General features: G+C 38.9%; 1 protein-coding gene across 1 annotated transcript in view; it reads right to left on the bottom strand.

The window, feature by feature from the left end:
• LOC140228798 (small subunit processome component 20 homolog) overlaps nucleotides 1–15110 on the bottom strand; it is a 121814-nt gene that overhangs the window by 68223 nt on the left and 38481 nt on the right. The window contains exons 6-8 of the mRNA XM_072309071.1: nucleotides 9294–9442; nucleotides 8712–8785; nucleotides 1475–1657 (exon numbers count right to left, since the gene is read on the bottom strand). Coding sequence (XP_072165172.1) covers nucleotides 1475–1657; nucleotides 8712–8785; nucleotides 9294–9442 — 406 coding nt within the window. The remainder of the gene's footprint in view (nucleotides 1–1474; nucleotides 1658–8711; nucleotides 8786–9293; nucleotides 9443–15110) is intronic.

The following is a 15110-nucleotide window of genomic DNA, read 5'->3' as shown; positions in this document are numbered from 1 at the left end:
GACATGTATTCACCAAGATACAGGATAAAACATTTATGACCTTTGACCCTAATTTACATACCCAAGATGGCGTCTGATCAAGTAGTTGTTATTTTATGAAATAATGTTCGTGACATGAACTAAACATGTGCAAAATATGGTGGTGATAGGGTATGTTTTTCTTGAGTTATTGCACGGAAAGTTGTAAAAAGAAAGAAATATTACAATACATCGAAGATAAGCTTTAATTTCGACCAAGTTTTTTCACGTGATCCCGACAACGTATGAAAAAACAAATGGCACATTTACGATAGCCCTACGTCTCAGCTACAACATATTAAAATCTTACAGAAATTCACCGAAGCATAGGTGAGCTAGTGCTCGATAAAGATAGTCATGTCAATTTTCATTTCCATAAAAATTGCACTCCCATAGAGATTACACGTAAACTGGTCAAATTTGACAAGGTTACCTTCAATCCATTTTTTCGAGGTGATGTCGTCATCTAATCAAATTTGTGTAATTACATTTATGAAAGAGCATTTCATAAGCTACAACATATTGAAATTTAGGTGAAAATTGGCAAAGGATAAGTGAGATACGCTCGAGCAAACTTGAAATTTGATGACGTCATTTTGAAAATTTACTTTTTTTACTTTATTAAGAAATTTGATATCTTTTAATCATTTTGTCAGCATAGCCAGCCCATGAAATGACATGTACAACTCATCAGCTTTCAGAATATGTAAAGAAAATTGGGGGTCACCGTCCATCCTGACGAGTAAAATCCGATTTAAAATTGGCGTTTTTTTGGCATAGTTGCACTGTGTATCCCCATTGACGCACGCGCGGAATTTTGAATTTGACGGGCCCGTATGACGTCATATTGAATTGGATCGACTTGAAACTTGGTATAAATATTCCTTGACATTTCGGACATCCTATCCGTGTGAAAAAATTGAAAATTTCTATTTCATATGAGCTGTGCGTGCGAATATGTGCGCGCGCGTACGCGTCCGTCCGATTTTTTCAATTTTTCAAAAAATGCTCCAAATGGTCTGAAACGTGTGCAAAAAAATTTTGAGCTCGATTTGAGCATACAAATATTTTAACGCGCGCGTACGCGCGCGTTTTGAGTTAAAAATGAATTTTGAGAATATGAGTAGAATTCACATGACTTGAAATATATGTGACGTAAATTTCATTGAAATATTCTATTCCATTAATGAGATATGCATGAAAATGTGTTTTCATATAATGACGTCATAGTGACGTCACGGTCGACTGATCACTATGATTTTACTTGCGCTGTCGTCTTTGCGACATGATACATATATGGTGTAAGTTTGACATTGAGAGGCAATGCACTTTCTGAGCTAACCTCTGCACAACTTTTGAGGAGAAATAAAGAAAGAAACAAAGAAAGAAGAAAGATTCAGTACAGATACAGAAGGTGATCCGAGAGGATACTCGGATCACCTAAAAAACTACTCACCAGGAAAGTGTGCCATATAATGCTAGAGTGCTCCCTTCGTAGGTAGCCACAGAGACACTGGATGGTCTCCTGAAAGGAGTCTAAAACCAGCTCCCAGGGCAGACTGGCGGGTGCACCCTTACACTCCTCACTCTCATCATGGCGCGGACATGGGCCTAGTCGTGACAGCAGCACTGGTAATATCTATATGAAACAAAAAGAACAATGAGACGCACTTCGGGGAGTGAGGCAAGTATTTTGAGATTCATCCCTAAAAACCTCTTCACAAATGTGTTTCATCGCATCAACTGAGAGAAAAAAGTGCTCACAAACAGTCATAGTAATAGAGAATCAATATCTATTATCATTCACTGCAGACATGAAGCTGAATCAAAAATCATGAACAACAGAAGAAACATAAAAAAAAACCCAGTATATTGTCACTGAGGCGACAAGACCTCGTATCTACAAAATGTCAAATGTTCAGGAGAGCCAAAAAACATGGCGGCCAAAGCACTATAGCGAGTGGGAGAGCCTTTCCTCTGACATGCCAGGGTGGCCTCATTTTTGGGGTAAGACAGTTAGGATTTGGACATAACATCACTTAACCAATTATTTGACCATAAGTCCAAAAAAGTCATTTTCACCAAAATTTGAGATAAAAGGTCTTGTCACCCCAGCGACGTATACAGATCCTAGTGTGGGGAGATCATTGACAAAAACAATATCATGGATGCATGAAGATGCCAGCCACACAGCATGTTCTGTCCTATGATGCAAGTCATAGATGATAGGGAAATTTTGTGAATGCCGACTCATTCCTACGCATTACTTACAAGTTGAAATACCTCAAGATGATGTATAGGGTACAACCTGAAGCTAAATTTTTAGTTTACATGCACTGTATGCACTGTGAATATCTGTATTATGATATCTGTGAAGAAGAAAAAAATGAAACGTTTGACACATGCCCTTTAGTGGAAAATATTGAATCAAAATTGGGAAAAAAAAATACACACATACATATTCTAAAGCAGCAGATAGAATACATGCTGTATCAAGTCATTAATGACAATGTAATGTCAATTGCTTTTTGACCATCTTTTGGTACACAACGTAACTGTTAGTCAACATATTTATTGTCATACTTGTGTTCTGAATTTTCATCTTACTTATTTTACTTGTTCTCTGGCTCATTCTCCCAGCCCAAATGAAGACATAAAGAAATGCTAGTCACATTGTGTGGTAGATTATAAGACCTTCTTCGAGTTGCAAACTATTTCGTTACTGAACGTGGAAATTAAATAAGATTGCCTAGATCATTCCCATCCCTCGGGCCTATGATACTAACCTGAGCCGTGTAGAGTCAGACTGAGATTGATATCTATGGCAAAGTGTCCATACAGTACTTCAAAATTTTGCTCCTCCCTTCAGGTTTTTCCTAAGAGCTCCTTCAGCTTTTCTTATTACCAGTACATCTCATCTTATTCCTTCTCCCTTCATCTTTTCTTTCATCTTTTTGATTCCCATACACATATTATCATCATCACTGCTGGTGGTGGTAATATTCATCTTTCTTCTCCCAATTCCTTTATTCATTGATAACATTCTTTGTTATCAATCATGACCTGAAAAATTACTACCAAAATACAAATTATACACAAACCTGCCCTAGCATATTTTTACATTTCGTTTGCAACTGTTGAAAAGTCTGTTCAAATAATCATGTACATCTAATTATTTCAGTTAGGTAACAACTATATTTTCATATCCCTCTGTTTCACAGGAACTTTTTATCAACTGAATGGGACTGTTTTGTTTTCCTTGTATTCTTATACTGCATGTGAAATAAATGTAACCACACACACCCTTGACTTATTTTGATTACTTGGAATTTGTATTCTCACAGCTCTATAGGGAGGTAAGTCAGACTTATAAAATTAACAAGCGGGCACGAGGTGTAAATTTGAAGGGGGAAAAAAGCAATCGTTCCTTTATTTAACAAGAGACCCGCGGGTCTAGCGCTCACCTGAGTATCGCAAGTTCACCTTTCACGCAGTCACTTATCTAAATCATTCACAGCTCTACTAAAATGTGACCAGGCATTCTCAAGTAGAAGATGAAAATGTACAATAAGGGCCCAATTTTTTTCAGATTCCTTAATTTGGGGGGATTGGGGCCCCCTGGGGCCCTCTGGGTGGGGCATGGTGCCCATTTTGATAAATTGAGATCCTGACCCCTAGGGATGCTACCTGCCAAGTTTGACGAATATCCAGAGTGAGGTTTTCAGGAAGAAGATGAAAATGTACAATTCAGGCCCCCATTTGGACCTTCCCAACCCCCCCCCCCCCCCCCCCCCGCCCCCAAGAGGGGCACCCCTGGATCTGTTATGAACAAACTTGAAACTACAGTCATTAATGTACTCACTCATAGTATTATCTTAGCTCTATAACTTCTGATTCTAGACAGGATTTTAAAATATTCCTTCATTTTGGGGGGGTTTGGGCCATCTGGGGGCCCCTGGGTGGGGCATGGTGCCCATTTTAACAAATTGAGATCCTAACCCCCTAGAGATGCTACCTGCCAAATTTGGTGAAAATTGGTCATGGGGTTCTCAAGAAGAAGATGAAAATGTACAATTTAGGCCCCACCCTCCCCACCCTCCTCCCCTGGGTCCCAAGGGGGCACCCCTGATTCTGCCATGAACAAACTTGAAACTACAGTCATCAATGTACTAACTCATAGTATTAACTTAGGTCTATCACTTCTGGTTCTAGAGAAGAAGATTTTTACAGATTCCTTAATTTTGGGGGGTTTGGGCCCCCCTGGGGCCCCCTGGGTGGGGCATGGTACCCATTTTAACAAATTGAGTTCCTAACCCCCTAGGGATGCTACCTGCCAAGTTTGATGAAGATCGGTCTTGGGGTTTTCAAGAAGAAGATTAAAATGTAAAAAGTTTACGCACGACGGACGACGCACGACGGATGACGCACGACGCACGACGCATGACGGACGCCGGACGAAGGGCAATCGCAATAGCTCACTTGAGCCTTTGGCTCAGGTGAGCTAAAAAATCAAAATGGCTGGCAGGTATGATTAGAATGATCTGCAGTCGTTACCAGTTGTCTATGATAGCTAAAATGTACATTAATTGGCATAATAAAGAATATCTCAGGTTCTTGTAAATATATGGTACTTTTCTTGGGTTCAAATCCTGATGGAATTCCATTTTCTTTATTAAATTTCCCCCCCCCCAAAAAAAAGGATAGCAATAAGCAAAATCAAGTAGAAAATTGATCTGCATTCAATGACTCGACTCATCCCTGTTATCATCAATGCCTCCAACGTGTCACCGTTGACGGTTTGTCACCACTGATGATTCATTTCATACATACAGCTAATCACAAAGCCATGTATTTGTGTTACAGGCATATGGGCATACAGGGATATGAGTGCATTCGAATGCCAGTACCTTGAATTCACCTGGCTACACAGCTTTCTGCCAGACAAAGAACTTTGTGAACAACAGAACTAGTCAAGTGTGGGTTCCCTTTGTGCTATAGTCATCATCATAGTCTCCTCACATCAAGTATGAATTACACAGCTATAGGGTGGGATTTCACGGAGCACGCGAACGATTTGCGAAGGACGCGAATGACAAAATCCAACATTCAGAAAAGTTTTTCTCTGAATGTTTTCCGACAATGAAGCAGAAAACTATTCTTGCGCAATTTGTGCGAAGTTTCCACGACGTATGTGCGAATGTCTTGTGTATCATTGCTAAAGTACAGCATGTTACGTACACGAAGAACACACGACGGAAATGCGAACAACGAAAAATTTTCATTAATCATGGGAGAAAATGTACCCAAGGAGAGGTGGAAGCTGTCTTGAGTTGAATTTTTTCTTTCCTCTATTTCTCCTTTCTTTTTCTCTCATTTCTATATCGTGTGTTTGCCTACATTTTTTTCCTAGGACCTATCTCCACTAGTAAAGCATTTGATTTTTTTGTGCAGTTCCTCCAACACATAATCTCTATACAGTTGAACCTCTCTTATCCGGCCTCCCTTTATCCGGATCTCTCTATTATACGGACGCAATCTCGCCGTGATTTTTTTTTTTTTTTTTTGATAATTACGGGAGGAAAGGGGGATTCCCAACTCCTTGAGAACTCCTACACAAACACACATGAATTACATATTACTTCCAACATTAACAAACACCTCTATTTTGGGGTCTGTTACTGAGTGTAACAATTATGAAAAGGTTGCAGTATACACATTACTACATGTGGTACTACAATGGGCTACATCAGTACATGTGTATGTATATGTACATGTTTAAAGCATTGAGTCTCCCGTATCCGGCCAAATCCCTTATCCGGATGAGCCCCGGTCCCGACTTGTCCGGATACGAGAGGTTCAACTGTAGTTCAAATGAAATTTTACTTACTTTAGAGTAATTTTAAGTGTATTCTGTGATTTTTTTTTGTATATCAAACATTTGTTTCTATTCGCTAGTCTTTAATTTCTTTTGTTACTATAGTTGTTAATAATTGTTTAATGTTTACATGTATGCTACGATTTTTATTTGTAGAAAACATATAGGTCATACATCCCCCAAACGTGCGCTAAACATTCGCGAGAATGTCTCAAAAGGTATGCGAACAGTTTGCGATTACGTCGTAAAATGATCGGAAAAACTTCGCAGATTAAACGCGTAACATACGCGAGACATTCTCCAAAGTTTCTGAGTCTGTTTGGGGTTTCACGAACATTTTGCGAACATCGCGCATGTATTGCGACGGTCTTGCGCATATGACGAGGCTTTAAAGACACTTTTGAGAACAATTCACGAGCAAATCACGACCAAGTGTGCGGAAAAGGTTCGCAAAAAATTTCAAACTTTTTTGAAATTCTCCCCGAAGTAAAAACGACATTCGCGAACAATTGACGGCGCTTCCGAACCCTCACGTTCGTTTGGCGATCTTTTGCAGACTAAAATACGAATGCTGGATTTTGCCATTCGCGTCCTTCGCAAATCGTTCGCGCGCTCCGTGAAATCCCACCCTTATGTCCACCAACGGCTGGTGTACAGCAAACACCATAATTCAAAGTATTTACAATTATACAGCATTCTTGCCTTTTGACATTCAGGAAATATCCCAAATATACACATGGTGACAAATCATAATATCACATTTATTGGTTGTACAGCAGACTCTTTACAAAGTCCTTTATACACTATTTTGTTGACTATACATGGAAATCAATGAGGACAAAACAGTGTCATATTCATATGAGAGTATCAATCACAAAACTGTTTGCTACAACATACTTGTGAATATTGTATACATTGTACATTATGTGTAGGTCTGTACAAAACATCCTATCATATAAAATTTTTGCGATAAAGCCTAGAACAAAAGGAGTTCAATATCTGTATTTTTCTCAATAAACTGTAACTGTAGACAGTTTAGTCTGGAAACATTCTTATTATAACTATTGTTTACATTGGTATATTTAACAATATTTAACATCGATTTTATGGATTTAATTTTTTACAATGGTTGTTTCTATCCCTAACTCACATTTTAGAACTATTTTAAAAGCACTAATGCTGGGTTGTTGTTCCATCTTCAAGTGGTAAATTATGCCTTTAAGTCTGCATGAACTGAAACAACCTATACCATTACTCATTAATCTCTAAAGACCATGATGCAGGGTTCCTGCACCTTCATACAAAAATAAATTCAATGATTTTTCCATGACCTTTCATTGTGAAATTTATGATATCCAAGACTCTCTTTCATAAAGTAACTTCATGAAAACCTACATGGTTAGCATTATATGAATGGAAATTACTATTAGATATATGGTGTACATGTAAAGTGTCAATCTGTATACCATACCAACACTGTATGTGGTGGACAAGTTGGTCCGATTTTATTCAATGAAATGTTTTCCTTAAAAACAAAATAACATTGAAAAAAAAAGAAGAGCACTCACAGGCAAAAAAATACAACATCATAAATTTCCATGACTTTTCCATAATATGTAGAATTCTGATTTTTCGTGACTTTTCCAGTCCCGGAAAAACATTTTCAAAATTCCATGATTTTTCCAGGTTTTCTATGACTGCAGGAACTCTGACGAAGGCTGTGATCCCCCGGATTACTTTCTATGATAGATTGCCTCTCTGCATCGTATATAATATAGCACACTGTACTCAAAACTTCTGACACTATCACCATGGCTTTCGCATGTCTACACTATAATAATAATAATAGCTGGTTTTTTATATAGCGCATTTCACACACACTTCAGGGTTTCAATGCGCTTTACAGACTATTATTACCCCGGTCACTGGATACATTATTTCCAACCAGCACTAACAGTGCTCATTCTCCACTCCCTGGGGAGCATTCCAGCCAGTCGCAGCCATTTTACAGGCGCGCACATGCTGATCAACCAACATAAGCTTTCTCATCCTACCGGGTACCCATTTATACTCCTGGGTGGAGAGCAGCAATGTGGATAAAGTGCCTTGCTGAAGGGCAAACGTGTCGGGCTTGCCATGGGCTCGAACCCACGAACCATACCACGCTCATGTCGTTCACAGACGAGCGCTCTTATCCACTCAGCCACGACACCTCCACAATGTCAAGTGCAGTAAGTTGACTTCCACTTCGGAATATGAATCGTCGAGTGCATGATGCATACTCAAGTTGAAACAGCGCCCGGAACCCGGAGCCCGTGAGAAAGGACATTATTATTCATGAGACTGATGTTTCTATCTAATCAGAAAGTAGCTTCCCACAACCGTTACTCGGCAAGTCTCTGACTGGGTAGAGCTCATTTTATGCATGTAAGATTGGAATCTTCTAGGTTCAGGAGCCTTTCATCATTCTACTATAATCATTTTGTGCAAATCATTATCTCACTTCTGTCACCACTAATGTCTGTGCAAATAAGGGCACCACCTTTTTCATGGTTTTTCCACTGGATATCAATTATCTACACAAAGTTGGTGAATAGCAAGACAATTGAACGATTATCATCTTCATCATCATCATCATCATCATCATCATCATCATCATCATTCTTGTAAGGGAGGCTTGACCTTTGTCATGGTATCCAAGAGCTTTATTTAGATAAAACTACATCCTTGCAAAAAATGTGACATCTTAATCTCCAAGAGGTATTTACAGGTATCATCATGGGTTACAGTTAAAAAAGAACAGTAGGGGATTTCTTACCTTACTTGTAGATGAGTGCACCTGGTGTCGTACCCCTTTCAGCATATCAAAGAAGAGTCTTCCTAGGCCTTTGGCTTTCTATCACAGAAACAGATATTACAATAGTAACCACAATTACATTCCACAGTCATGCTCTCTGTATCAGAAGATGATTTACTTTAATGCCAGGCCATCTAAACCAGGCACTGCTTGCTTGTCTCCTTCGTTTGATTTTTGTTTACTTAAAAAAAAAAATCATATATATCTTTTATTACTCTTTTGTACTCTCTTTTTTTTTTTACCTTTAAAAAAAATGCAGGCACAACTCCAAGAAACAAGAGCAGGAATGACATCAGCTCTTCTGATTAGCAGGTGTAATTATTTCATACTGTTTCATGAAAATTTTCATGGATATTAAACAGGAGCTGAATCAAAGTGGAACTATTCTGTCAAGAGTCAGGACATGCTCAAGAAAGTCTAACTTGTAAATGGAATGGAAGTTTGTTTAGTTTTGTTTTTTCTTTCTCTCTCGAGTACGGAAATGGTGCAAGACACATTTATTCACTGAAGTACTACACTTATGTAGCATAAAAATATTCTAACTTGCCTCTGGATTCTCTTCAAGGCTTCCTAACATGGCGTCAAAGAGTTGGCCATGACCTTTCACCTTTCTCATGAGGAATGCAAAACTCTCTGCTGCAAACTGTCTTATGTGAGGCCTTTGGTCTTCAGAGAGAAGTGGTGAATATATGCTGAACACAAAAATAAGACACTGATTTGTAAAAATCAACACAAACACACATTTGCAAAAGTAAGAGAAATTTGCTTTTATGTGAAGGATACATTCAAGTATAATGAGTTACCTTTAATTTGTGAGGAAAAACTAGAATTATCACTGAAGGTGATTAATACCCCCACCCCTAGTGTCGCTTCATAGTATGTGATGTCATGAGGGCCAAGTTTGTGCACTTGTCGAATTGGAAACATAATAATTTTAGTTTACTGTACAATTACAGAGTTGACACTGAGTTCCACAAGGTTTGGGTAAAAAGTGTGGTTACCATGGCAATGCATTGTCTCATACAAACACAAGGGACATTTTGCATAACTACACTTAAAGACCATAAAACACACCAAATTTGACCTTCATAGCTTGAATGGTTTATTTTGATACAAAAATGAGTAGTTACCATGGCAACACATTTTCCTCATAATAACACATCGGTGTCTTGCAAAACTACACTTCTAGATCATGATACATACTAAATTTGACTTTAATTGCCTTGAATGATGGAAAAGTTATTAGATCTGCAAGGTTTTGGTAAAATTGTGGTTACCATGGCAACGGTTAGTGTGACAAACACAAAAATTACGTGTTCCACATCTATACCTCAGGGCCATAATGCCTACCAAATTTGGTTCCAATTGCTTGAAAACTGTGGAAGAAGTTCACTCCACAGGATTTAAAAAAAAACAAAAACATGCGGTCACCATGGCAACGCACTGTCCGATACAAATACAAAGGATATTTTGCAAAACTACACTTAAAGAGCATCATTTTCACCTTCATAGATTAAAGATAATAAAAAGTTTTGGTACCTCAAAAGTTTCCCTGAATTTCCTTGTCTTGGTTTGTGTTTCAGGTTAAAGTACGTTGTCTGTGAGAATTACTTGCCCCAAAGTGCTCTCATGTCTTAGTAATCATGCAATAATGGTTTCGTACCAGAGCCGTCGTGGTACCGCGGCGAAAATTATAGTACAATGTATACGTTGTACGAAACCACTGACTGCGACCAGCACCGTGCAGCCCCATACGCATAGCTAACAGCGACCAGCAGCCCCATACGCATAGCGTAATGGGGCTTCGCATTGTAGCATTCAGGATCATGAAAGAATTAGTATTACGGGTAACAGTCAGTTTAAAATCCAAAAATTTCTTCAATTTGAAGACTTACCAATTAAGACCCCGTTTACAGTGCAGGGCCGGGCTCGGCCGCGGCTCGGCCATGGCCGAGTCCGGCCTCAATTGCGCGGCCGAGCCTCGCAATTTTGTCCGTTTACACTGCTGGGCTCGGCTGCGCTTTTGATTCAAACCTTTCAATATTTTGTCGTAGTGGCGCTCTGCTTGTAAACAAACGCAATTTGGTATTGTCTGGTTTTCAGACCCTTTGCCAAATGAATTCCGTGGCGACGAAGTCGCCGTTCGGGCAAAGGCCTTTGCCGAAGGAAAAAATCCTTTGCAGGACAAAACCACCTTAAACTATACTAGTTTTCCACGTTGAGGGGGTTAATATCCCGAATAGCGAAAGATACATGCAGAGGGTTTGGAAGCCAGACTAAAATTGGGCGCGAAATTGGCCGCGCATTTAGCCCAGTTTGCGTTTACACCAAGAAGAGGCCGGGCTCGGCCGCGGCCGAGCCGCGGCCGAGACCACCTCCAGAGCGAGGCCAAATGCGAGGCCAATTTTGGCCTCGCATTTGGCCTTCGGCGCGTTTACACTGAAGCGGTGCTGGGCTCGGCCGAGCCTCGCACTGTAAATGGGGTCTAGGTTGAAGTATTGAAAACAGGCTTCGGACAACGTTTGGTTCTGCCAATAGTCCCTTTCTGTTCGAATTGATGACTGAATGTGACTCGGTCGAGAGGACCTTGGGAGAGCTACATACACTGAATACTACGGCCAGCGCATGCGCACGCAAACATCTTATCCGTTCATGGATTTGAAATCTGTGTGCATGCATGTGATGTGTTCTCATGCACTGGCTGTAGTATTCAGTGTACGTAGTTCTCCCAAGGTCCTCTCGACCGAGTCACATTCAGTCATCAATTCGAACAGAAAGGGACTATTGGCAGAACCAAACATTGCCCTAAGCCTGTTTTCATTACTTCAACTTAATTGGTAAGTCTTCAAATTGAAGAAATTTTGGGATTTTAACTTGACATGTACCCGCGATACTAAATCTGTCATGATCCTGAATGCTACAATGCGAAGCCCGATTACGCTATGCGTATGGGGCTGCTGGTCGCAGCCCCATACGCATACGCACACCATGGCATGTGTTCTGCAGAAGCTGTTATTTTTGTGAATTTCATCAATCACTGTTAATTACTGTTGGGCCATGAATTCAACAACACATTAATATATTGCTACCTGAGGCACTAGCGGAATAGACAGACAAGCATTATTGCACTTACAACAGCCTCAGTGTCAAACCGTGAAAACAACATCTCACAAAAATGTCTGTGACCTTCTCATACATGAAAATACATGTAATAACTTTAATAGTGCCATATTCACCAGCAATAAGGCTCCACTGATTTTAATAGAAATAAAGTAATAAACTCAGGGCAAGACCTATAGGCCAGGTAGAGCCAATTATAGTCTTTCCAGCTCAAAGAATCACCTGTTTAAAACAACACACATATTCATGACATATGGGACTTTGCAATGTGCCAATGAGCAGGACAATATCAGCCACTGAATTATCTATCTTACAGACAATGGCTGCATTCACAGACCTCGAACAAAATAACAGGATGATGATCTTGCTCCAAATCTGAAGATTTTTTGCAAGCATTTTCACACTCAGAAAAAGCGCCAGAGCGATCGTGCTCCCTATCTCAAGATATTTAGCGAGTCTTTTTAATAAAAAATAATGGAGAAAAAATGGAGAAAAAAATGGAGAAAAAATGGAAAATTAGGAAGTTTTCATAAGAAAAAAATCCTTCTGATCCCAACATTGCACACAAAATAAAGAAGATGGGACTTTCTTCTGATCAAAACTTTCATCACTTTTTACAATTCTGAGTACAAACTTAATTACCATATGTATTTCTTCATGTATTGGTATGTTCTTCAGCAGTTTTTGGTGTTTGTTTAATTTTAATTTTTACAGGTACAAACTGAATAATGCAAGTTGTGTGTCTGGATTTTGAAGAATATTTTATATTGAATAATATATTATTCAAGTAATTTGCAAATTAATGCCCCGTCACTGACCAGGCATGCTAACCTGGAAAACATTAAACTGCACATTACTTGAATATGAGACCATTCTGAAGCAAATAATTTTCACACAACAATAGATACATAATGTACTCTTAAATAAATCCCACAAGGATTGGAACAATCATCCTCCAGCATTCAGAAAGATTCCCACTGATCACTTACTAGCCATCCCCTTTAAGGAGTGAGACAGCAACGTTTGTTCAATTTTTGTCATTCAGTGAGAATTCACCGCTCACTGATCCTCGTATAAAATTTGTGCATTCAACTGTTGTCAAATTAATTTCAGCAAGACCTTGGCCCTTTCTCTCAAATGAACAAAGAAGTCAGGAAACAGAACCCACCCATGCTGGCAGTTAGCAAACAAATGAAAATGCAAGTAAAACCAGCAACAATAGAAATTTCTATCAATCAGCATTCATCATAATGCATATATACTTGTGTACAATAGCCAAGAATATGCAGATACAGTTGAACCTCTCGTATCTGGACAAGTCGGGACCGGGGCTCATCCGGATAAGGGATTTGGCCGGATACGGGAGACTCAATGCTTTATACATGTACAGTACGTAGCCCATTGTAGTACCACATGTAGTAATGTGTATACTGCAACCTTTTCATTGTTACACTCAGTAACAGACCCCAAAACAGAGGTGTATGTTAATGTTGGAAGTAATATGTAATTCATGTGTGTTTGTGTAGGAGTTCTCAAGGAGTTGGGAATCCCCCTTTCTTCCCGTAATTATAAAAAAAAAAAAAAAAAAAAAAAAAAATCACGGCGAGATTGCGTCCGTATAATAGAGAGATCCGGATAAAGGGAGGCCGGATAAGAGAGGTTCAACTGTACATGTACTTTGATTAAAGGGACTATGCAATGCAAATGCACGTTAACTATGCTGATTCATGATACCCTCATCATCACTTACATGGCAAATGAATATAAAAAGACGTGATATATATTTTATAATAATTTGTCTTTATTTTTCTTCATATTCCTTGGATATGCACATGCACAACACCCACAAACACCACCAAGATTCTGTCAATGACATCACCTGTCAATCAGTGCATTTTGATATGATAAACAAGACACTTTGAAGTAACTTTCCCCAAGATTTAGCATGAATTGCATATTTCCATGTGACCAAATGATTACCAAAAGACAGTGCAGGGAGAAGTGAAATAATCTGAAAATGTATATATTTGAGGGGGTCGGTGTCAGTTACTAGCCATCCCCTTTAAGGAGTGAGACAGCAACGTTTGTTCAATTTTTGTCATTCAGTGAGAATTCACCGCTCACTGATCCTCGTATAAAATTTGTGCATTCAACTGTTGTCAAATTAACTTCAGCAAGACCTTGGCCCTTTCTCTCAAATGAACAAAGAAGTCAGGAAACAGAACCCACCCATGCTGGCAGTTAGCAAACAAATGAAAATGCAAGTAAAACCAGCAACAATATAAATTTCTATCAATCAGCATTCATCATAATGCATATATACTTGTTTACAATAGCCAAGAATATGCAGATACATGTACTTTGATTAAAGGGACTATGCAATGCAAATGCACGTTAACTATGCTGATTCATGATACCCTCATCATCACTTACATGGCAAATGAATATAAAAAGACGTGATATATATTTTATAATAATTTGTCTTTATTTTTCTTCATATTCCTTGGATATGCACATGCACAACACCCACAAACACCACCAAGATTCTGTCAATGACATCACCTGTCAATCAGTGCATTTTGATATGATAAACAAGACACTTTGAAGTAACTTTCCCCAAGATTTAGCATGAATTGCATATTTCCATGTGACCAAATGATTACCAAAAGACAGTGCAGGGAAAAGTGAAATAATCTGAAAATGTATATATTTGAGGGGGTCGGTGTCAGTTACTAGCCATCCCCTTTAAGGAGTGAGACAGCAACGTTTGTTCAATTTTTGTCATTCAGTGAGAATTCACCGCTCACTTATCCTCGTATAAAATTTGTGCATTCAACTGTTGTCAAATTAACTTCAGCAAGACCTTGGCCCTTCCTCTCAAATGAACAAAGAAGTCAGGAAACAGAACCCACCCATGCTGGCAGTTAGCAAACAAATGAAAATGCAAGTAAAACCAGCAACAGTAGAAATTTCTATCAATCAGACACTTTGAAGTAACTTTCCCCGAGATTTAGCATGAATTGCATATTTCCATGCGACCAAATGATTACCAAAAGACAGTGCAGGGAAAAGTGAAATAATCTGAAAATGTATATATTTGAGGGGGTCGGTGCAATATAGTGCTAACCCACACTTTTGTCAAAACTGAGTTACATGCATTTTCATAATCCTTATCCTTCACTCTAACCTCCGTGAAAATATCATATTTGAATTCAAGCAATAAGATGGTAAAAAATGCAT

The sequence above is a fragment of the Diadema setosum genome, chromosome 5 (assembly GCF_964275005.1).
Source record: "Diadema setosum chromosome 5, eeDiaSeto1, whole genome shotgun sequence".
Classification (NCBI taxonomy): Eukaryota; Metazoa; Echinodermata; class Echinoidea; order Diadematoida; family Diadematidae; genus Diadema; species Diadema setosum.
This window is presented reverse-complemented; position numbering and strand designations above follow the sequence as displayed.